This window comes from Aythya ferina (assembly GCF_964211825.1).
Source record: "Aythya ferina genome assembly, chromosome: 5".
NCBI lineage: Eukaryota > Metazoa > Chordata > Aves > Anseriformes > Anatidae > Aythya > Aythya ferina.
In genome coordinates this window covers 40780181-40805321 of record NC_140301.1, presented here as the reverse complement: position 1 = coordinate 40805321, position 25141 = coordinate 40780181, and the positions used below count along the sequence as shown (strand labels likewise).

Sequence of the window (25141 nt, the reverse complement as noted above, 5' to 3'; positions counted from 1 at the left end):
TCTTTTTTTATTGTTCCTGTGTCATGTCTCAAAAGGAAAATTGGATTTTCTGTAGAGTGACATCAAAATGCATATCAGAAATGAAAATTTGCATAACAGTTAGGAACAGTATAGAGTTTCTAGCTTACGAGGAAAATTGTTTCACCGCAATGCTCTTTAAGCTAGGGATTAATGCAAATCATAGATCAATGACTGAGGAAGGCTATATCCAAATAATCAGTTTTGAACTATGAAGGAGTGTTAATCCCACTACCACTTTCTCACATACTTCTGTTGTTTGAATGTTGTCATATGTTTTTAATCTTTTCAGTTATATGGTCTGTCCATTTTTATAATCAGTTTCCTTGTATTTCAACAGAAAAAACACATAAAAATGCTGACAGAGATATATGCTGTTGCATACTGATTATTTTTTCCACATATTAGATAAAACAGCACAGCTGTGTATGAGAAATGTATCTCTATACAGGGAAGTACATATATATTTTTCCAAATCAAAAAAAAAAAAAAAATCTATGAAAATCTCTAGCAACAGGAGTTTTCATAGGCAAATAATTTGAACAGAGTATAACTAGTACAGCAAAATGTACACCTCTAAGATGTCAACCCCCATTGTAATGAAAGATAAAAGAGCAAAATATAAATGTAGGGGTATCTACTTAAAAGTATGTTTTTTGTAGGTTTCATGTTGGTGTCAGAGGCAGTGAGACTCAGTTCATTAAACCTATTGTTTGCTGTACAAGATGTATAAGAAATATATATTTGTGTCAGTTTACACATCTTTGAATGAAACTGTTAAGAATAAGAATTGGTATGTTCAGCAGCAGGAGTTAATAAGGGTTGTAAGGTAAAATTTAGGGATGCATGTAGTAACTGTGAGTAGTTATTTCAATGATATATAAGAGCTTCCTTTGTGATTTAATCCGGTACTCTAAAAGCTATGTATTTGCCAAGTCTGATGTTCCCAGGGGAGGAAGGACAGTAAAAACTTTGCAAAAAATTTTTATCCAGAGGTTCTTCCAATTTGCAGTTGAAATGTATAAGATGCAGTTGAAACATATAAGATGCAGAAATAGCTACAGGCAAATGTACATTTACTTCAGTGAATTTCCTAATAAACAGACATTTAAAAAACCTTGCAACAATAAAATCAAAAAAATTATTTTTTACTCTCCTGATGCTGAGATTAAGTAAAGATCTGAAAGAAAGATCATAGTTAGTAGAGATGGAGTTTTAAGGGCAGATGCATGTCACAGTCTCAAGAGCTGTACATTGCAGAGTATTTAGGATCTGCAAGGTACACCCACCATGCAAGAAAAAGGTATCTTTACAACTATGTGACAATTTTCAATAATGAAGTAGAAGTCTAACTTCAGTGAGACCCCTTCTAATAGTAAGCACTATGATCTGAAATATTTTTAGAAGCAGACATTCAGTCAACATGGGTAGCTTCTCCATCAGCATTGCAAACAGAATTGTTGCTCCCTAACCAGTTGTATCATTTTTAAAATTTATAAACTATTGAAAAGGTTTAATAAGTTTTTAATCTAAAAGCTTCTGATGCTGCTGATGATTCATTTAAAGTGGGATTCATGATTTATGTAGCATGAGCAAACAGTTGAAAAAACAATTGATTTTATGGAGATACATATATTTTTTTCCCACAAAGTCTGTTGTAAAATGATGTGCAGGTTGATATTTTTAACGATTGAAATTGATAGACTTGAAAGAGAAACGAATCAAGAGTTTTTTATGATTTCCTCAAATGAAAAACATATAAGCACAGGGACAAACTTAATTTTCATTTTAATTACAGAACTAAATCACCCTATAACAGGAGAAATAGATGAAGAAATGTGCTTTGCAAGGCAGTATTTGCACTTCTGGGAAAAAGAAAAAGGCTGTATTCTGTTCAAGCTCTGAATATAATGGTGCATGTTAATTTACGTGTTCTTTAGGTTCATGGCCAGTGTTATGGATTATAATACTTGAGTGATACCATTTCATCCCTGTTCCATGGGCCTGTAACAAGGATCCCTGTTCCAAGGATATGTTAACAGCATAATTCTTGCTGTTAGACTGTCCTCTTGTTCCAGTTGTAAGGACTATTATAAGCTATAGATTATTCTACGTAACATCAGTAGTCATCCTCTTATATTCTGCGTAGTTCACGGGGACAGTAGTGGCAAGTAAATCAGAATACAACTGCCTAAATATTTAGTCTACTGTTCTCTGACTGTCCCCTGCTCAAATATTTCAGCCTCTCTGATTTGCCACCTCTTTTTCAGATTTCTCCAGTCCAGATTTATCTCAGGGTGGCATGATGTGCAGCAGGAGATGGGGCTCCTTTAAGGTCCAGCTTCCCAGTCCGAATTAACTGGAACCCATTTACAATGGGATGACTGAGGCTGCAGCCATGAGTGCAGAGCAGTGATCTCAGTCCTTCCTTTGCAGCTAAAGCAAGATACCTTGAGCACTTGCCACTGCAGTTTACCTGAGAGAACTGATCTTTCCATTGCTGTTTTTTTTTCCTCATTTTTTCTTTTATGCCCATTGACTCATTTTCCTGCTCTTTTCATTCTGTCTGCACACTGTAATTCTGACACTGCTATTGTTTCAGTATTAGTTGATTTAAACTTACCATAATGTGGCTAGTTATGGTCATTAAGAAGAATGACCAGACAATGTATGGTATCAGTGTAAACATACTGTTACTTTTGCAGAGCAATTCTGGGGAGATCAGGATAGAAGACAACAGCTGTGTTTTCAGTATTCTGTGTCCCTGCAGCGGTAACTTCTGTTTTATCCAAGACTTTCAGACACTAACATCAAATGTAAATCTTGAGCTAAGTAAATCTCCCACTTCTAAGCAAAGGAGAGATTCTCTTTTATATCAAACAGATGAGATGCTTGCATGTATTATACAGTTGGAGATAGTGCAATATGTCTTCTTGTGAAGGAACCTAACCCTCTACAGTGTTACACAGCCCAACATATAGAAAAAAAAAAAAAAGGCTCTGTAAGGGGATACTAAGGTTTTTGTTAGTCTTCTGTTACTCTGAAAAAAATCAGCTGTGACCTCAGCTATATTTCTTAGTTGATTCTCTACATATAAAGTCCCACTGATTTTTTTCTACGGAAGGTTTCAACATTAAAATAAAGTTTTAACCCCCACCCTTTTTATTTATTTATTTAACCTAAATAAATATGCATTCTCCCAATTTATTGAACTGAGTGCTGAAATTGGTCGGGATTTAGAGCCTGCAGGTTCTAGTTCTCCTTCTGTTATCATGCCACTTTCCATTGAAGTTCTGCAGACCCAAAAGTATTGCTGTTTTAGATTGGTGGGGTCTTTCACACTTTGTAGATCTGCAAGCATTTTCCCACTGGTAAGCCCCCCTTTTTTTTCTTTCCTGCCTTGTATTTCTTGATATCCTTATGTATTTCACATTTTATTGAATTTATTATCCTCTTCCCCTTGCCCCATTCCTAGACTTCATGTTCTCTAGCCTGGAATTGATTGGTGTCTCCTTCTGCAGTTGCTTTACTTTCTCGCAATAATTGCCAGGGAGACTGACTTTATAAACCAGTGGATAGTGAGTTTTCTTGGGAGTATGGCAGACCAGACTCTCATATGCAGTTAACACTTGACCATTTGCCCAGAAGAGGGATGGTAGAGAGAGGCTCCAGTATAGGTCATAGGCTTGGTGTTTACAGCACCTATTTGGCAGGCAATGAAAAGGCAGAGCAGTGTCTGAGCCTGTTTGGAGGGGGGATTTTTTGTTTGTTTGTTTGTTTTTGTTTGTTTTTTTGTTTGTTTGTTTTGTTTTGTTTTACCTCCCAATGGAATATCTTAGCCAGCAGTGGTCTCTGAGCTTCTTCTCTCTCATTCATTTAAAGACACACACACAACAAAACAGACACAAAAGTTTTTGAAAGTTTCTCTTTTTGTCCTGACGTGATTTCAGAGATTTTCCCATCATATTGGGGGAAAAAAAAAAAAAAAAAAAAAAAAAAAAAAAAAAGTTGCAGCTTGGAAAAATAATTTCCTTCTGAGCTTTAGTGATTTATAAAAACTTAGAGGGAGAGGAAGCACTGAACTGTCAGAGATCCCAGCTGCCTGGTGGAACAAGCTAGCCTGCGCCATCCCTGTAACGAGCCCTGGGGTGGATGTAGCACACTCAGATTGCCTTGTGCTGCTGTTGACTCAGGCATGGATTGGTCTGACCTATATTCCATGAAATCTTTGTGCTTAATGTTTCCATGGGCTGGCTCTTGTCCTTCAGAGGTGCTTTGCCAATAGAAAACACTAAGCAGCAGGTCTGAGGAGGAATGTGGGCAGAGAGAACATGGACTGAAGTGATTAACATGCTCTGTGATGGGGTTTTAACTCGTACTATTCCATGGGCTATGTCTGTTACTGAGTGTGTTATGTTGGAAATCTTTCTCCAACTTTTAAAACTTGTTGTGGACCAACCTGTCCTTTGTTGTGCCAAAAACATTAAAGCTAGAAGCACCCTGCAGCGGATTATACTGTATTTCATCAGACTTGCACAGACTTCTTCCTATCTGCTTCTCTGGGGTAACTTGAACTAAAAGAATGATTACCTTGTCAATGTTGCTGTTATAGACCTTTTCAGATGAGTTTCTGCTCTTCTCTAAGAGCAGGGATTTGCTTGACAGAAAGGAATTCCTTGCCAGTGGATGCTGATATGGTCCTGTGACTCTGTATGCAGCGCCGGCTGACTTTCTGTTAACAGCTCTCCCTGGTTCAGGCTGATTCTCTTCCCCCTCTGTTTCACCTTGGTTCTCTGTGGTTTTCTGTTATGACTTCTTTGGTTTCTCAGTGAGCTGAAAAGTCTAAGAAGTGTAATTTTGTTCTGTGCTTTTTGGAATAAGTACTTAGCTAGAGGTTTCTAGGAATTGTTTTTCAAATTTGTTAAAGCCTAATAAAGTGGAATTATTGGAAGAAAGGTTTTAAGTCTCTGTAATAACCACCTACAAGCAACCAGCTGACTACTGCTGATAGTTTGGAGCAGATTATTAATGTAAAGTATACTGCTGTAGAAGTACTTGTAAAAATTAAGATATTGAGATCAGATAAGTTAATATCTGTTATATATAATGTAAGAATACTTGAAAAAAAATGTTGGAAAAGTTGTACAGAGCATTTGCAGAATTATGAAGGCTGTTACCTGGTGGAAAGGGTATGTGACCAGAGGCTAAATGTTCTGGTTCTGCAACTGAAATGCTGAATGAATGTTGTTAATTCACATCACTAATCTCTTTCTCAGCTTTATTTGTATAAAATGAAGTATTACCATTTTCCGTCATGCCTTTAGAGATCTATGGAGTATCAAAATGTAGGTCCTCTTACTTTAAAACCAGGGAAGGAAAACAGACACAGGATTAGAAAAATCCTTCTCTAGAGCAAGTTAGAGAAATACAGAAAAAAAGATGTGTGTAATAAGCTGTTTGAAAGACAAATTTTCCCGTAAGAAATTCTGAAGAAAATCTAAAACTAGAATGAAAAGAATTTGACTTTCCAAGAAAATATTGTATTAATGGGAATTTCTTTTGCTATGAATATGATACTTAGAAATAACGTAGTAACTTTGTCAGAAGGACTTTAAATGCCATTTGTTTTCTGTTGATTTTCACAGGACATGTTTTTATGTTAAAATTAAATTCAGTGAAAAAAAAGATCATTTTGACTTATGTTTTGATTCAGTTCTCTTCAGTTGAAGAACTGAAGCAAAACAGCATTTAAAGTGAAATGTGAAGGTAACAGGAAAACTTTCACTTAGAAATTTGCCACAGGAAGCCAACTTTTTTTTTTTCACTGGAACATACATCTGCCAGTTAAAAAACATTTGTTTGTTGAGAAGACTGTCCGCATGAAGAAATTTCAGGCAGTGCTAGACATAACATTACTTTCCTTACTTTGGGTTTAGCCCTGCTCCCAGCTGAGTCACTGGAAAACTTTTTTTAGGAAACAAGTAAGAATTCAGGCGGGAAGAGAAATCCTCTGCCTGTGGCAGAAAATGAGCCAGAGGACTGCCTACCTATTGTGTTAACAGAGAAGCTGAGAGTAAGATATTTTTTTTCTATTCAGTTGTTTGTTTGTTGGTGTTGGGTTTATTTAGAGGTTTTACTGAGTTGCTACATGCGTGTCCTGTTGATGCCTTTCACTGGAAAGTTCTCTGTTTGTACATCCCCAAGCTACTTTTCTAGCTAACAGATAGAGATCTGTGTTTTGGAAACTGGGGGTTTTTAATGTTATGTCCAGAATTACATAATGGTGTGTTATTCATCTGGTATGAATAATTCTGCCAGCATAGGTGTGACAGCTTTCATTTTTAATGTCAGGTGTAGGGATGGATTTGAAGGTTTCAGTCAGTTTTCCAGTGAAGAAATGGGCCTGCTGGGATCTGCACAATCCTCAGACTCTGAAATATTGGAGTAAAATGCAATATATTAGTAATGTTTTTCATTTATAAGCTGTGGTTCATATTGTTAGGAGGGGAAGGAGAACTGGCCCAGAGCACACTGTTAGTTTTTTTCCACTGCCACCAAGACCAACACATGTATGCAGCAGGGCAGCACTGCTGTCTCACTGGCAGAGAAGCTTGTCTGGCTGTGAGCGTTGAAGGAAAAGCCAGAGGAGGGCAGGTAGGAAATTATGCCAAGTGAGTAATCAGTGGTCTATTTTCTTTGACATCAAAGTGATTTTAAAGTACTTCTTCCCCTACCTGAGCTACTTCACATCTTGTTTTTGTCTGCTTTAAACCTGTTCTATATCAGTAATACAGATTAAAGCACGACCACCCACGTGTTTTCACTGGCAACACAGAAGTGGTGGCAAACAGTGACACAGAAGCAGGAACAAGCATTAGTAGGCAAGGGACTAGAAATTGCTGAAGGAAAACATTTTGCCATACTGCAGCCTGAAAAATCCCTCTCTGCCAGGTGGACAGACAATCACATGGGGTCTCCTCTTGTGTCACGTCAGAAGCAAAACTCTTCACAGCCTCTCTAGCTAATATAATTGAACTTTTTTTTTTTTTTTAATCTGCAGTAGGTTTGAAAGAGTGCTTGGGAATCAGGAAGAATTTTTTTTCACTATGCCCTAAAGCTTGGTAAGGGCTTTATTTCTTAATTTCTCCTTTTTCACACACCTAACTGGCCACAGTTAGCATGAAGGCTACTGAACTGAGAAATACAACATTGCAGTGTCTGATAGCAACATTTTCTTTTGGCAACTGGTGGCTAGTGTCCTCAGTGAATAGAAGGGCCAGTAATCAGATCTCAGAAGGAAGAGAAACCCACAAGTCCTGGAATCCCAGGGTGCAGTCCACTGAGGCTGATGGTGATTAGAGCAAATGAAGTCAAGGTCTGCAACACAGAATCCACCATCTGTGTCTCTTCTGTCTTCAGGAGAGGAAATTTTATGCAGTTCTTGCCACTTTTTAGTCTCTAGGGCTGCTGCTTTTTTTGAGAGAGAAATTTCTTGGCTCTGATAATTTCAAGATTTTTGATTCATGCTCTACATTGTTGCTTCTAAGCTTGTGAAGTTAATAGCGTGTATCTGCATCATTCACTAGACAGCAGGAAGAAAACACTGGCCACCACAAAGTAAGCTTTGAGGTGCCCAAATTGTTTCAAGAGTTTGTGTATGAAATAATTAGGACAATTGTGTAAAATGTTTGTAAATATTAACATCATAAAAGCTGTAACTGTAAGGGATCTCTCTCTTTTCAGTGTAAATTTGTATTCAGTACTGGCCAAACCAGACTACTATGTGTAAACAGTATCAGCCCAACAGCCAATAGACTGAACCATAAATACAGTAGTTTATTTGCGATTTGTTTGCTCGTCTTCTGTATCTTTTTTTCAAAACAAAGTAGGAAAGTGGTAGTGAAAAAAAAAAAGGGTGATCATTTGACTTTTTATTATTTACTTGTCATGTATTTGTTTTGTTAGTATTTCTGGCACTTGTGGCAGGAGAAAAATGTTTTATTTCATTTAGTTTTATTTTATTCTTTGAAAATAACATAGTAAAAAAAGTGTCGGGTAGAAACAAAGTGTACTCACAGTTGGATATTACTGTTACAAGACAGGAGATGACAATGGTATCTTTTCAGTATATCTGTTATCTGTGGTGTCATTAAACCTAATGATGTGCTAAATAATAAAAGCAGCCTTATCACATCATAAGGCCTTGAATTGTGTCTTGAAGTTGCCATGCCTGTGGGTTCTGTTTAGCTTTCAGAAAAGGGTTTGGAGTCAGAAGAAGCTGCAGTTCAGAGTGCGTTTATGTGATCAAAGCTCTTTAGACAGATGGCTGCTAGCACTCCAAAATGATTAAAATATGTTCCAAGCAACATCAGTCTGTGGGCTTGGGGACCCAACCTTTCATTAGTCAATAAAGGGTCTTGAGTTCTTGAAAATGAAATCTTTAAAAGCTAATAAGGCTGCTGGTTTCCTCTGAGCTGTTTCTTCAGATTTGCAGTTGTGGATTGGACTTGGGCCAGTATCTGTCCAATAATATAAGGCTTTAAAAAAAAAATCTGGTTACAAGAGACCTCCCAGCAGATCTGCCTGTTAAACAGTGTGGCCGAAATTTTCGGTCTTGAATATGTAAGTTCAGGCACCTGAGTTTGCATTTAGGGGGCTGGGAAGGGACCTGAAAGTGCCCCTTCAGGTCACCAGCCACTCAGTGGAGGATTAAATGATAGGCATCTGCACTTGACTGTTTCAACCTCTTCTATTTTATTCTTAAAACCTTCTGAGTTGGCCTAGCATCATTTCCAGAACACTTTCAGCATACCCTAAACAAGATACTGACTCATTAAGCAAGTTTCTCAGAGCTTTTAGAAATCAATAATATTGTTTATAGCATTCCCGAGTCCTGTCAGTACTTGTGAATTATGAATGTGCCATAGTGTGGTTCAGTGCTGCAGCGCAGTAGGGTTTATTCTGTTGTCTGCAGCAGGGTTACAAGAGAGAGCAACTGGGGGCTTGTGCAAATGCAAAGTGTCTGTAACCTCTGTGTGTCTATGTGAGAGCAGTAGCAATAAATGTCTGTTCAATAAGGTATTAACAAGTCCAAGCCTTCTGTGTGTTTTTTTTTTCTCTGACAGAGAAAAGACCCTTCTCACAATTTGTGAATTTCTGAACTTGGTGTTCTTGCCCCATAGACTCTATACAAGACATAAAATCTGAAGGTATGCTTGTTCTCCCAATTTCTCAAAAGTCCTTCAAGATTTAGCCCACTGCTAACTTAAAGAGAGTGTATAAATTACAAAATAAAAAAAATAAAATCAGTTTTGACATACATCAACAGAAGCAAAGCAAGTCACAGTGATCCCATTAGCTCAGTGTGATCTCATTAGCTGGATTGTTCACCCTGTCTTCTTTCACCTTGGGAACAGTTCTCACATTCCTTTTGTCAGTACTTGATGGGGCCAGCAACTGAAGTTCTTCCCCCAGACACACCATAGTTACTCAGAGAATGTCATACTTCATTTCTCTTTCCCATGGTCTCTCCCTGAAGGTTTTTTCTGTGCTTCGGTTTTAACAGCCAGTGATTTTTACTTATCATAAGCACAGGCAAGTCGTTACTCTCTTTTGTTAAACATACATCAGATTTTGCATTCTCATTATTTTGGTGAGCTGATTTCTTTTTTCTTTTGTTGTTAAATATCTGGTTTGTGTTTCCCAAAGCTTTTGTCCACCAAATAAACCCATCATATTCTTTGCTTTTAGAAATGACTTCTGAAATGAATCATATTCTCACTGAAAAACATACAGCTCTATGTTTTTAACCTTCTTCTTCCTGTGAACCCTTTTTTCCTCAGACAAAACTAACAACTCATTTTCCCTGGAGTAAGTTGCACAACACAATAGTCTACACTAAAAGTTCAGGACGTAGTGGACATACCTCTTAATGTCTCCCTTTCTGGAGGTCTTTACAAACAGATACATTTACCTTGGACTCTGTCCCATTTCAGTGTGCTCTAATGTGGTCTTGTTACTTTCTCTTTATTACTATTTCTTTGTGCCTCCTAAAATTTAGGCAGTTGATCTAACCACCTAAATGAGTGAGAACTTCAGGGTAAGGAGATACACAAAGACTTCATCAAAGTGCTATGATTTTAAGGTTTGATAGTTCCTGAAGAACTAGCACTAGGAAAGGAAATTAGAAAGAAGATATTCATATTGTCTTGGGAGAAGACAATTAATTTCTCTCATTAGAAATTATGTCTACCCTCTATACCTCCTAAGGTACTAGACATCATATTAGTCACTTTTCCTTTTACTCCAGGGAATCATATAAATCCTTTTATTAAGAAAACCAGCATCCTACATAGCCTGTGTCACTTCTTTCTTGGATCGTTTTCTTGAACTCTGTTTCCAGATGCCATGTAGTGAGAAAATGCCACAGAGTGCTCCACGTGTACGCTCAGGTCTGAGGATTTCCTGCTTTAGTGGGGGGGTTGGACCCAATGATCTCTCAAAGTCCCTTCAAACCCCTACAATTCTGTGATTCTAGGAACCAAGCAGGACTTCTAGAGCAGCATGAATCTGCAGTGGTGTATGATTTTTACATGTTGCCAAAGTGTTTTACGGGGGCTTCTGCTTTGAGTATTCTGATTTACCATTGTTTTCATCCAGAGTTGCAAGTCGGAAACCTGTAAATATAAAGACCTAAAGGTCTCTGTTTGAGGAGTGAAAATGAAGGGCCTCTTTTGGAATGTTTTTTCTTTGCCTCTTGATTCCCCTCTCTGTAAGATGTGAATAGTGCTACTCATACATTTTTGGAAAATACATTGATTTAAGTTTTCTTTATTACATTCTGCTACGAGTTAAGTGAGGGAAACCTAAATTTATCACAGTAGCTATTGTATTGCAGCAGGCCTTCTAAAATGCAAGTACAGAACTGCCTTTTCCAGACAAACAATATACTGTGAGTGCCTCATTAATACATTTAATGTTTAATGACCAACTGTTTCTCCTGCTTCCTCTAAATTACTGTAAAGTTACTATTCCACGGAGAGAAAGTAGCTTTTTATTCTGGAGAAGACTGTGGCATTCATTGCTTTGAGTGAGAATGTAATCTCAAATAGTTCATAATATTTCCTCTGCTAAAAAGCAGCAAGTATTTGAAATGCTTTGAAATGATGATGCTGCAAGACAGAAAATCTTTCTAAATATGTCAGTGCAGTTCAGATTTAGTGAAATTTTTGGTCAAATCAAGGAATATATGTACATAGCTTTGTTGTAGAAATGCTGCAGAGTTCCTTCTTTCTGTTTGTAATACTGCAGCTCTTTACGATTAGGGGGAAAACTGGTTTAGCGAAGGAGGTGTTGAGCCTGCCAAAGTTGATGGAGTAGAATTTGGATAGCCATTTAGTGTGGGACAGCTAGACAGGAACAGAGAACCATGTAAAATGAGTAGATTGCTACAGATTTATGCTTGCCAGAACAAAACAGGTAAACTGTGAGTTTAAAGATCCTGATTAAGATTTGCAAACTTAAATAAAAACATGCCTTTAAAAACTCTAGAAGATATATATATAATGATAATTATTTTGAAGATTATTCTGAAGGAAGGTTACAATAATGTAACCTGGAGGAAGGTTACAATAATGTAAAACACTTCAAAATGATTTTTACTGAACTAATGCTTCAGTAATGGACGTTAATACTGTTGACTTAATTCGTGGATTGAATGCAAGCAATTTAGACAATAGATAGTATCAGGTGCTAATAGATCAAACATAATTACTCTTGATGAAATAATTTTACACAGTTTAACAAAATAGTTTCAATTATTTATACACTGTAAAGAAAACACTGAGTAAAAGTGAAAATACTAAGGTTTCTCCTCTAGGGGCATTGTATGCATTTCTGAGTCATACTTTTTCTTCATAGCAACCTTTCCTCTATAACAGCTTCCAGTGCAAGTTATTACAATTCTTTTTGCATAACATAGGTCATATGAAGTTCAGCTGTAGGTGGGGCCACTGTAGTAGATTGGGGGACAGTCTTAATAGATCCGTTTCATTAATTAAGTCATGCATTTTTTTATTAACAAAACCTGTATGTCAGGTTTAGCCAGCTGGGAACCATTCTTATGGTTGTTATCTTTGTCAGAAGGAATATTGAGAAAATAAGGAATTACTGTACACGCTTTAACTCCTGATTAAACAGAGGAATGACATCCTTTCACCCGCTGTCCATGAAAAAATAACTTAAGGGCATATCATAGGCTTGATTTGGAGGATGTGATCTTACATATCTCATTAAGGCAAAAATTGTGTACATTGCATTCAAAATTTAACCTGAAGGATTTGTTTCATACCTAACCCATGGCCACTGAGATAAGCAAAGTCAAAATTTCAAATATCTAGATTATATATGGTTGCTTATTTTATTCATTTCATTTCATTTCAACTCTTGAAGGAACTTCTTGTTCTTCTATTTGAATGTATAAAGTAAGATTTTATTGGGCTTTTTCTCTTCTGGTGTTCCATTCCGAGAGATCAGAAGGAAGAAGATTTTCAGGAAGCATTTTGTTATTAGACACAGAGAATGGTGTAAGCACCTACTGATGGCCTCAGCCTTCAGTTTCTTGATACAAAAATTCAAGTCATTTTTTACTAGGCTTTCTCCTGGTCCCCAACAAGAAATGCACTGACTTCAACTATCATTAAGGAGGACTGAACAGAGGGCAGCTCTTGCCAGGGAGAAAGAAGTGCTGTGGATTTGTCCTTCACTTGTTCGTCAGACAAGGGAGTTGAAAGATGGATGGTAACACAGTTCATAACATCTGATTTTTTCTTTCTTTTACTTCTGAGATAGACAGGTTCATTTGACATCACAATCTGTTTCAATCATATTCTGGAAAAGGGAATAATACAGAGGCTAGATTTTGATCCTAAGGTCTTTAGTCAAGTTACAGAAATACCTATTCTTCCTTTTAGCTCTTCTTCCCTACTGTCTTTAACCAAAGGAGTGATCTATTACTATACTTCTACAGCTGTGACAGTAGAACAAGGATTATCGTGACATAGGAATTTAGTTCTCCTTCTTGAGCAAATGTTTCCGCTCCTATCAGAGAACAGAGGATTGGTTAAACATGTAGAAGTATAGCACATTACCTTTTCCTGTCTAAAAAATTAATAAATTTAAATTGAAGTGTCAGTTCAGTGCTAGCTGTATTTCACAAGAGCTTTCATGCTCATTCAGGTTCCTTGTCAGGTCCTGAGAAAATAATTAATTCTTTGGTTCAGTGCAACCAATACATTTCCTGCTACAATGATTCACTTTTACCTGCTGGTTATGGAGAAATGATATGCTGGCCAAAAGAAGAAGCTGGAGTTTTTCTCATGAACTCCTGCCTCATGAAGTTAACACTGCTGTTTTCCTCTTCACTCAGACTGAATTAAGTGCACAACAATGTTATTCTTTTAAAGATTTGATTTCAATAGGCCAGTGGTTGAAACTCATGGGGATGAAAGAAATGAGGTGAGGGAGCTAGTTTAAAAGTTTTAGGATACAAAAATCAATTCAGCATCTGTTTTCAGCATCTTTCCAACCCTTATACTTTGAAGCTCTGTCTTTACTGACTTTTCTCAGCAACAGCCAGTCTAATCATTCACATTCCACGAGGCTTGTGAATCACGCAATTTGGCTTTCAGTCGGTGAGCTATAACCAGCTGATGGCCCTTTTCCTCTGGAAGGATGCAAGGAACACCTTCTTGGGTAACAAAGCTCTTGGACTCATGGCAGGCGGGAGGCTGCTGTCACTGCTTGCACCTTACACATTGGTGGCAATGGTGGCTGAACCTGCTATGGGGAGGCAAAAACTGCCTCGTTGTGAGAAGCTATAGTGTGTTTTCCAGAAAGGTCCTAAACCTGGATCTGTCTCCTAAAATTAAGCAGGCTGACATACATCACCAACACATGCATACTGTTAATTAGCTGTTTTGTATCTTCCTGTGAATAATAATTTGTGCCGAGATCTGAACCAAGATTGGGGCATCAGGATTCCAGATGTGGCACACATAGATAACAAGAAGCAATCCCAGCCCCACAATGCTTTGAATTCAACAAGGACAAAAAGCAAAGGAAGGGCATTTTTCTCCCAGTTTCATCATGGCAGGCTCAGATGTGCATGTTGTGACTTGTTCAGTACCACACAGAAGATGTGAAACAGAAGAGGGAATTCAAGACAGAGCTCTGATCCCCAGTCCACTAAATCATTCCCCAGCATATGTCCTTGTTTCACGTTAGGGAGAATGGCCCAGACAAGTCTGCCCCATCAGTTCAGTAAGCATTGGTACAAACAATAGAGAAGTAGACTTCCCTTATATTAAGTTTCCCAGGCATTCCCTTTATCATTTAAGCCATCGTTTCAACTGGCTTGTTTCGTAGTGCTCAACTGTCCAAGGAGCTGTGTGATTTATATATGAATAAGGGTTTGGCAGCAGCAGCTAGGTAAGACATGGCTTACTGAGTAGCAATACATTGCCATTGTGTCATTCACATGGCTTTCAGGAGGCAACTTTCTAGGTTATTTCTGCACAGCAGTCCCAAAACCATCTCCATTTTTGCAAAGGAGAAGCCATGATAGTTTTAAGGTAGACACTACAGGCATCTGTACTAACCTGGTTGAGGGCTTTCAGACTGCAGCATTTGCAGTCTTCCTGGTGACTGCAGCCATCTCAGAGGGGCACATATTGCTGTTGACAGTACTGACAGCAGAGAAACCATGTGCTGGGCACACTCACATAGAGTACATCAGTGTACCTCACTTCCTGGCACATTGGTGACCACAGCCAGGCATGTGCTGGAGCACAGGACACCTTGTTCCACCATGGTCAGAGTTGCTTAATATTTTTCAGTAACACTTGTGAGAAACATCAGACAAAATTGTTCAAGTACACTCTATTTTTCTGGGTATGGGGAGAAGTATACTCAAGAAAAAATGTATATATATGTTTTTTTAAAGATATTCAGAGAGTTTAACCCAGATGAATCATTCACTAACTGAGGGCAATGATAAGAGGGCAGAGCCTCATGTGAATCCCTTCCCAGGTCAGTTACACCGGGTTTCTAGCTTTAGGGCAACTCATCTCATCCATTAGATCATCTCTCTCTCAAATTCCATATGTGTTTAGTTATTCCATCTTTGAAACACGTTTCCATTCTTTGTGTTTCTTTTAATTGCATTCTCCTGGAGAGACACTTCTCTTCCATCTACTCAGCTGGATGTTCCTGGATATGCTGGAAAGCAGGGCTGGCTTCTAGCCCTGTGTCCGAGACAGATTTGCCTCTTGCTTTTCTGGTTCAGTGGGGGAGTTAAGCTATGCGATCACAATAGCAAATCAGGACAGCAATAAAATTCACAATCATGTCTGATTTATAAAGATAACATTGTACTAAATACAAGATATTTTCTAAGGTTATTAGCAACAGGCTTTCTTCAGCTGGTCGTTTCTGAATAGTGCCATGCACTTTACTGCCTGATTGATTTACAGGCCTTTATGATTTTAATTAATGCTGTTTTCATCAGAGACAATTACTATTGATTTGAAAACTCCTGGCTGTCCAGTTTATCTACGCCAGTGTTTGGGAATTATTCCTGTGATCTTTATTTTGGAAATCTATTGAATAGCATCAAGAGCACTAAAGAGACCATTTAAACACTGGGGAGAAAAAATAGTACTTCTGGGAAAACTTTTATGGTGATTCACATTTTGGAAGCTGAAACACTATCAATGTTTTATTCCCAGATCATTTTCCAAGAAAAAGCTTGGATCCACTCCTGAATCAGTTTCTTCAATATGCTTAGTCTCATAGTGAAGTTGAATCATGCAGAGAAGGCTGGAAGACTGTACTGGTTGAGGGGATCAGGAGACTCCTCCATCCTCTGCCCTGTGGCATTAGCACAGAGGTATGGAATAATCCTATGTAATTCTCTTAGGAGACATTCAGATCCTACCTGGCTGGAGCAGAGGTTTACATGCACTAGGTGTTAAAGAATCAGGATAAAAGTGTTTATCTGTTAAGTGAACTGCTTTGCACAGAAAAATACAAAATAAAATAACACTTAATAAAACTCATTAGCTGAGAATATACCCATCTGAAAATGGGAGTATTCACTCTATGGGGGAAAAAAAGTCACTGGATATTAATGTATAAAGGGTTGGGTTTTTCCCTGGTGAAAAGCAACTAAAAATCCTAGGCCATCTTGATGTGAGCAAGAGCTAGGAATTTTACAGAAACTGAAGCCTTGTAAGAAAATCTCAAATGTGCACTTGTATAACAGGTTTTGAGCAAGTCTGGCACAGTATCTACTACTACAGTATAAAGGGCTGGGTTCCTTGATGTATATTTCTAGTTGGCATTTTATCAAGGAAATAAACTTTGATTTTTTTTTCTTTGTGTGTGTGTGTGTGTGTGTTATGGGCATTGAAACTTTATTTTTTCTGTCCAAAGCTTTGATTTAAAAGCATTAGATCATTAATTTAAGTGCTTTTGCATAAGACTAAAATTGTAACTGAACAAATTATTTATGCAGAAAGAAGCAAGATAAAGTTTCTTTCAAGAGTTCTTTAACATATCAGATTGATAACAGTCAAAACACCTTTACTGCCATTAAATATTTACCAAGACTTGGCTTTTGGAAGAGGGGCAGTTCAGTGCAGTGTGTTTGGCTCCATGCAATGCTATTGATTAGCTATCAGAAGGACGTAGTTAATGGGTAACGAGGTATTACAGAGTGCTCCACATTCTTGTCAAGTCTTTTCTCTGAAGATGACCTAAAATAAAGTCAGTTACAACTGGTGATCACCCTACGACAGATTGCACAAGCTCACCTACGGTATGAACAAAAGGTTCACAAGAATCAGTTGACCAGGGCTTAAGCAATCCTTTCTAGTAGTTGTTGTCATCACTGCTGGACTTTAGAACCGAACATGTTTACATTTAATTAGAAAGAACACACAGTTTACATCGCACAGTAGCTATCAGTATCGAATCAGAATTGATTTCCGCTCTCTTTCTCAAATGACTGTTTCCTTCAAACTAATTAAAAAAGGCACATGTAACAAAATGACTCATATAAATTTTAAAGCAAAGTAAACAGTATTCCCTGGAGACAAAAATAAAAGTCAACAGCACATAGTCATTACACTGAACTTGTTTTCAGGTGATTCTGATGCCCGTGTTGTGATCTATACCTGTGCTATCAGATTTATTTTATGTACATGTATATAGATATATGGGTGGATGTATATATGAAGTATCACTTTCTACTGAGTGGATGCTCCACTGATTATGTCAATTTTCAGGGGCAGGATTCTTATTTGTTCTGTCTGAATTACTTCAGTTTATCCGATACAAGAGATGATACACTAGTATTAATGCGTTTTGTAGAAGGATTTTGTCCATTCCAAATAGAATTGTTTGTGTGTAGGTCACACATAAAATGGAAATCAGAAGCCATTATCCTTACCAGTGAGAGGCTGTAAAAGAAACTAAAGGCACAAACCAAATTAGCCCTAACTTCATGCATAATTTCTAACAAAGATATCTCTGCTAGATTTTCTTAGCTCTGCAGGCAAGTCTAAGTTCAAACTACGGTGACAGGAGATGTTATTTAAGTCTCAGAGCAGAAATGCCTGACCCTTGAACATGCACATTCTTTGACAACAGGAAAGATTTCCATGGCTGGCATTTTGGAGACTAGATCTTCAAGCCAGCCATGTACTGCATGCTGCCAAGTACAGTGAAGTCAGAAGGAGCCAAGGGAGCTGCCATCCAGACCTGGATGGCGGTAGATGTGTGGATCTGTAGGAGCTGATCCTGACATGCCTGCTCTGAAGGCTAATGTCCATCAATACCTGGTTTCCATATAACAATACCACATTTCCAATACCACAATACCTGGTTTCCATGTAAGAGGCAGTGTTCAGAATGAAACTCTTGGCAAGGATCACCAAAAAGGCACAAGCAATACATATTGTGTCCATTTTCTACCTGTTTAGTTGGTGTACCAAAAGCTCTATTAATTCAGCACACAACCAGTTACTGCTTTCTAAACTATGTTTAGCTTTGAAGACAAAGTGCACTGTTCTTAAAACTGATGTCAAAAGCATACTGACGGTATGAAAAGTAAGCCACTATGACATTTAGGACAGGATCCTCCATCTTGATTCCACCTGGTTTGTGTTTCTGCAAATCCCTGACATAGGCAATTTCCCAGCTAGCTAACAGCCAGCATCACTGGCTTTACACCACCCACTTGCACACCCCTGCACTCATTTATGTCCATGGAGAGGCCTCTGGCAGCCATCAAAGAGCCCAGGATCTGGGAAAGTAGAAAAACATCTTGTCCCTGGGCTGCCGGTGCCCCTCCTGCCTGCCTGCCACGTTCAGCTGAGCCAGAATCCATTTGGCTGCAGTTATCATGTTAGTGCTGCCCAGGGAAGGCAGTTGGGATTCTGTGATATGCTGTACAATGTGGAGGTGTTGGCACCATCTTAAACATCCTTTATATTCAAATACTGAGGTCACTCTTGATGACTTGATGCCAGTTCTGTCTTCGATTAATAGATAAGGTTCCCTCTGTATTTGCAGTGTTACCTAAACAATCTATTACTGTAGGGAATAACTACAGTATTACAAATACTACCTTAAAGTTATTTTGTTAACTAAAGCCATTGGCAAATATTTAAGAATGGCCAAAGGATATGAATTGGCAATAAAGAGCAGATAAAAGATAGCAAAATCCTTTCTTGCAACTTCTAGTATGGTAAAGTAAGCACTGTACAAAATACAATTATTTTTAAAATATCAGATTAATTTTACATAGAAGCTAGGCTTCAGGGCTGGATAGTCTCACTCTGTGAATGCTAGACAAAAATACTCTACTACAGCCAATTCAATGTCAAAACATGAGAGGAACATTTTAAAGTGAGCTTGGTTGTAAGAATAACATGTAGTCAAATAAACTGTAGAGCATCTACAACAGATGCGTTTGTGTATAAAACACAGTGCCCTAATTCTTGGAAGAAATCTGATAGCCTGTGGATGTGTATATTGCAATTAACACAGGTACATCATGGAATCCTGGTGTCATGTGAGTCGTGTTAATCTGTATCAAGTATTATATTCGGGCTTAAACCATAAAACATACAGTATTCTCTTCTGTAAACTCTGACGCACTGTATCTGAGAACTGATATGTGTCTGAAAAAAGCTAATGCTTGAGTTATTGTCTGCCAGACTCTAATTAATCTATTAGAGATCATAGAGGCCCCAGCTCCAGGTGCTGCTGGGGAGAGCATCTTGTGCTCAGGAAATCCAGAAGCACTTCTTGATCACAAGCTATTAACCATGGGTCTGCACTTACCTGAAGAGGATAGTATCACAGCTGCAAAAATCTCCAGAATGCTTCCTTCTACTTATTGGTATCATATCATGTATGTTTTGCTTGGATTCTGTTTCAACCAAATATTAGTCATCCGTATGCTATTTCTGTGGGAGTCCTGGACCATTTGATGCTGTGGTGAACGTGAGGAATTATAGGTGGTGCTGGATGTCGTGTGCGTATCACTGACATGAATCTGTGCTATCTGAGCGATTTACCTACTGGCCACATGAGGTGACTTTTGATTACTGTGCATCTCTGTAAGTGAAGGGTTTGTAAAGGAGGTTTGGCTTCCAATTATTTCTTGATGAGAGCATGTCTCAGCAGTCTCTCAACCTCAAGAAAGGCTCAAATGATTAAATGAGGTGCCCTAGGTCCTTGCTACCTCTCCCAGGTTGGTCCCTTGGGAATGGTGTGGGTACTGCAGGGTGCTTGGCGCTTCGAGAATGAAGTGAGATCCAAAAGAGAATGTTTGATGCTTGAAGTCACCAGAAGACCATCTGGGTTTCACTTTTCATAAATTCAAACTATGCTGGATCTAACATGCTTCAACAGTGACAAGTCCCTTTTCAGTAGTGAAGCTCAAAGCACCTTGCAAAGTCATTGCTCTTATTAAAGGTGAAAAGATTGAGGCCCAAGGAGCCACAATGTAGTGGCATTTAATTTGTATATGTTGAAAAATGGAAATTCTAAGATGGATGATCATCAGTTCAAGTTTGCACTATAAATAATGAACGCGTGCTTCAATCATACAGCATGCAGACGATGCAGGTCACAGGTTTCTCCAGATCATTTCAGGAGAAAATGTTGAAATTCAACCTACAGTTCACCATGGATCCAAATTAAAAAGTAATTGAGATTGGTGGTAGGGACATGCATGATCATTGTTTATCAATCAACATGTTATTCTGTAAAATCCTAAGGTTTTATCACTAGCTGACACAGAGAAGAAAATCATTAGTGGGCTCTGCCCAACAAGTGCTTATCCATGGGTTTGGTGAGAGAATATAAAATACAGAGGATGCCTGAGCTCATCCTACAGATGAGGTAGTGACACTCTGTGATGGACTGTAAGAATGCACAGAATATAGCCTGTGTTATGCATAACATGCACTAATGTTGTAACATGGTCTGTGGCCTGAGCTAACACAGCTGGTGCTATCAGGTAAATTAGTGAAAGATGTTTAGGAGGTTGTACTGAAGAGGAAAAAAAAAGTTCTTTTAACATTTGTAATTGCAGAGGAAGGAAGGCTAATAAAATATTTGTCTATGGTAGGGCAATGTCATCTAGTTACCTGTCTACCAGCTGTCAGGCTCCTGACTCACCTGTAATGCAAACTTGACCATTTTATTTCCTCTGCTTTGCAGGAAAATGTCAAAGTCCTTCTAGGTGTTATGAACTTTTTTTTTTTTTAATTTAAATATTGTCTTACTGGATTCTTTCCCAAGGGCACCTCTGAGGTAGTGTTTTCAAGGTATGAATGCTGCCTAGCCTTTGAGTGGTCTCAGCACTATGAAGGGACCCTCTTCAAAGCCATCCCAAGTGCAGGCTGAGGTTTGAGTAGTCTCCAGAACTTGAGTGTCAGAGACATTTGTGGTGAAAACCAAGGTCAGACCAACATGCATTTGGGAACACTGGATATGTTTATCACTGGAGATGGGGAGTAAAGTGGGAATAAATAGGGAATGTTTGTTGTTGTTTTTTTAGTTCCCCCCCCCCCTCAACCCCTTTAGGTGGAATATTTTTCAGTAATTGCTTTGGGTGGAAAATCATTTCTCACCTTGCAGCAAAAGTATGCCTCGTAAAGAGAGAAGTGTTATAAGAAGAGCACTTCATGCAGTTGATTTTCAGCCAGTGAAAAGTCCCTCTGGGAACAGTTATAATGTGAAATTTATGGCAGGCTTGAAGGTGCTCTGACTTTGGGGGGACCTCTTGCTATCTGCCAGAGCTGCATACATGACTTCATCACATATGACTTTTTCTTCTTCCTGGATATGGTTAAGGTGGCCCATTAACTGAAGCTCTCAGAACCAGGCTTAAGCAAAAATTGTTACACTCATACTACCATAGTAAGCAAAAGTTTTTTTGTTTGCTTGTTTGTTTGTTTTGTTTTGTTTTTGTTTTGTGTGTTTGTTTGTTTTTTGTTTTTTTTTTTTTAATAATGAAAGTGTAAATTACTTAAATCAAGGAACAGTTTGAATGCTTCTGTGAACCATTCTTTAGGCCTAGAACTCTCATTTATTTTTGATGTATAGCATCAATATTATTTTAAGAAATAATCTTCTGGAACTTTGGAAATTGTATGGTCTTAAAAAAAAATGTTTGAAAGATTTATCAACCGCAGTGTCTTTATCTATATGAATTGCACTGGCTTACAAAATGTATACGTCAGAATCTCAGATTCAATCATTATGAGTTAAAACATTTAACTATGTATTGCATACTGTATTATTCAGGGCCAGTCTTTCAGAAGGAGCCCAGTTGTAGCCAGACAGAGACAATATTTTAGAAACTAAATAAAAGGCCATGTTTCTCATATGTTGTAGAAAGGAAAATATTTTTTTTAAAAAAAAAGCTCTCAGCTGGTATAAACAAGTTAGGATTTTTTGTTTGTTTGTTTGAAAACCATTGACCCATATATTCACTGAACAGATTAGCTTCTCAGTATTTTTTTTTTGGTTGTTTGTTTGTTGGTTTTTTTCATTTTATTCTTGCACCAGGTGTTTAAGAAGTAGGCATTAGTGGTATTTCAGTACCTATCTTTCAGCATTATTTGCATATCTTTGTATTTTTCTGTGGTGATCAGTGCTCAACCATAGTGGAATTTCAATCAGTAAATGTTGTGTGCAACCTTTAATGAGTATGTTCTAGAGATTTTCTAGAGATTTTAATGTTTCTTTACAAATATTTATTTTTTCAATATCTTAATTTAATTGAAAATGTTCTTTACTTTATTTTCAGACAACCTCAAGTAGTAGGCATAATGACATACCAACCTTTTAGCTTTTAGATTTCCATTAGTTCATGAACAGTTTTTTTTTGGTCTATATGTATTATATTTTAGTTTGTATATGATTTTCCTCTATGGAGTGACAGAATGAAGGATGTTTTCTGTATCTTAATAAACTGGAAAGGAAGAAAGTATGCTATTGCATACTACCTGCTGTCATGCAGAATATTTTGAGTATTACAATCAGTCTCCACTGCTACTAGAAATTTATGCTGAAGCCATGTTTGATATGTACATGGTCATCAATGAAAGGGTTGGTATCAAGTCATACTCATTAATACAGCAATAGCTTCTGATATTCAAGAAGTCAAGAAGTTTTTTTTGAAATTACTTCAATTATTTATTTAAACACACTGTTCATTATGGTATCTTCTTTTGTTATAAATCTCCTACTTTTGTTATAAATCTCCCACTTTTGTTATAAAGGTACCCAATATATTGGGTACCTGCTGCTTCCATGAAAAATAGTTCTGCAGTCTTACAGGCTTCATTGAGATTTTTTTCCTGATACACAATAGTCTTCATTTAAGAAGAAGAACAGGATGTTAAGACCCTGTTCAGTTTCATTTTTAATTTATGATATCCCTTTGATTTGTTCAGAACTTTCAGACAGTCAAGTGCAAAGCATATAGTACTGTATTCTGGGTCTGTAAAATGAAGTATTACTATTTTGTGCTCTATTATTTGGTATCTTTGTGAATATAACTCAAAATTGTGTATAAAACTGAATGAGTTGAGTATACACCTGTGGCACTTCACTGTGCAATAGTTGGTAAACATGTCTACTTTTTCCCTAAGTCAAACCAAAACAGTGACTCAGGACGGTCTTTCCAAGAAGTTATGGTGGAGTATGTTGAAGTGTCCAGTAATAAAACAGTGAAGGACACTATATATGTTGAAGTATCCAGTGATAAACTCTGATGCTGGCAAGTAGCCTATCTCAATCTACCACAAAGAAGCTATTTAAGACATAGTGTATCACAGTATATGTGTTACTAGCTTATTTAAACCAGCATCAAGAAACATTTAAGTTCCATCTCACAAAAATATTGACTGAGGGCCTTTAAAATTGTTTAGCATGCACAAATCATTCATAATTCTAAGAAATCCTGATAACTTAATTATGTTTGTAACACTTTTATTACTTTCATTGTATTGAAAAATCTTCAATTTTGCAAAACTCCCTTCAGATGATGAGTCTTCTTGCTAAAAGACAGGCCTCTGTATCATGACATAATAACACATCAGTAACTTACACTGATTAAATCAGTTTCATATATTTCAATAACAGCTTTTTCCTGCAGGTCATAAAGTGATTGGGAGAATAATGCAGTTGAAAAATACTACTACTTTATAAGTTTGTTTAACGGGTTTTTGACTTTTTAAAATTCTGCTACTTGTTACATACTTGTAGAAGACCCTTGTGGAAATGAGGTATTTTCTTGTTTCTCATCACCTTTGAAATAATATTGGTATTAATGCATATAGATCCATATATGATAATATAAAGATATTAATTAAACTGGGTGTAGTATTCTTGCAGTTCAGCCTTAGGCTGAAACTTAATGAACTGTATGCTTTTTTTTCCCCAGTTCACACAAACCTTTGTCTCAAGGGATGAGCCTGAAGGACTGGCTTAACTGTACTTTCAGTACTTCTGAAGGTAGACTGAAAGACGAGGATGTTGTGACTCTTACCTATGGCCAGATTGAAGAACTGGCAGCTCAGCTGTGGCAAGCTCAGTCAGAGCAGAAGGACACTGAGATGAAGCTCCAAAAGGCCTTGGAGGTTTCAAAGGAGGCCAACGAAAAAGTTCAGAAGTAAGTCATTTGCCTTCTTTCAGGAAAACTTGTATTGGAAAAGCAAATGAAACATTGTTCTTTTGCCTGTGACTGAAAATGCTGTTGTACTCAGAACTAAGTTCCTTTAAAATGATTAATTTTTTGTTGACTGTTCAGCTCATTACTTATTCAGTTATGAAGCCAATTATTTTAACAGTTATATAGTGTTATGGAAGAAAGTGTGCCTGTCACTACTGTTATGGAAACTGCATGTGCAAGGCACAAGGAAAGTGTTTCCATTTCTGATGAATCATTTACACCCATGGCAATTCTATAGCAACAGAGTATTTGCCATTATAATTGCATGGTAGAACCTTCAGGTTCTCATGATTTCTTGTCTGGCATGATTCATACAGGAAATGCAGATGGGGTTGTTTAGGGGATGGCTTCAAAATCTCACTGAAATCGACAGGAAGTCTCTGAATGGATGAGCAGGGATTGCATTCTCCTTCCCAACGTACAATTCTGTGTTGAAAGGTTACTGAACTTCAAAACCTGAAGTTCTTTTCTGTTGAAGTCCTTATTGTGACAACAGTTATTACTAGCACAGAAGCTTCTGAAGGTCTGATTGCTGTGATATAGGCAAATGTATAGGCTTTGCCTCTTCACAGTCTGGTGTTTCTCATTGCTGCATTGCATTCATCAGCTTCAGAATACCCTTCTCACACCTTTCCAAGGCTGTCAAGGCTGAATTGCAGATTTTACCATCAGTCCATGTTTTTCTTCAACTTTGATGTCTGCAACATATTTCGAGAGTAACTAGGAGTTGGCTTATAATATATTGCAAGAATCTAATAAGAGTTCTTCCTGTTTAAAAAAGAAATCATGCTGATATTTCCTGTTACA

General features: G+C 37.6%; 1 protein-coding gene across 1 annotated transcript in view; it reads left to right on the top strand.

Annotated features, from left to right (window-relative positions):
- The window catches only part of MIPOL1 (mirror-image polydactyly 1), a 205431-nt gene that overhangs the window by 146733 nt on the left and 33557 nt on the right, over positions 1-25141 (top strand). Inside the window, exon 14 of the mRNA XM_084521480.1 lies at positions 24047-24274. Coding sequence (XP_084377606.1) covers positions 24047-24274 — 228 coding nt within the window. The remainder of the gene's footprint in view (positions 1-24046; positions 24275-25141) is intronic.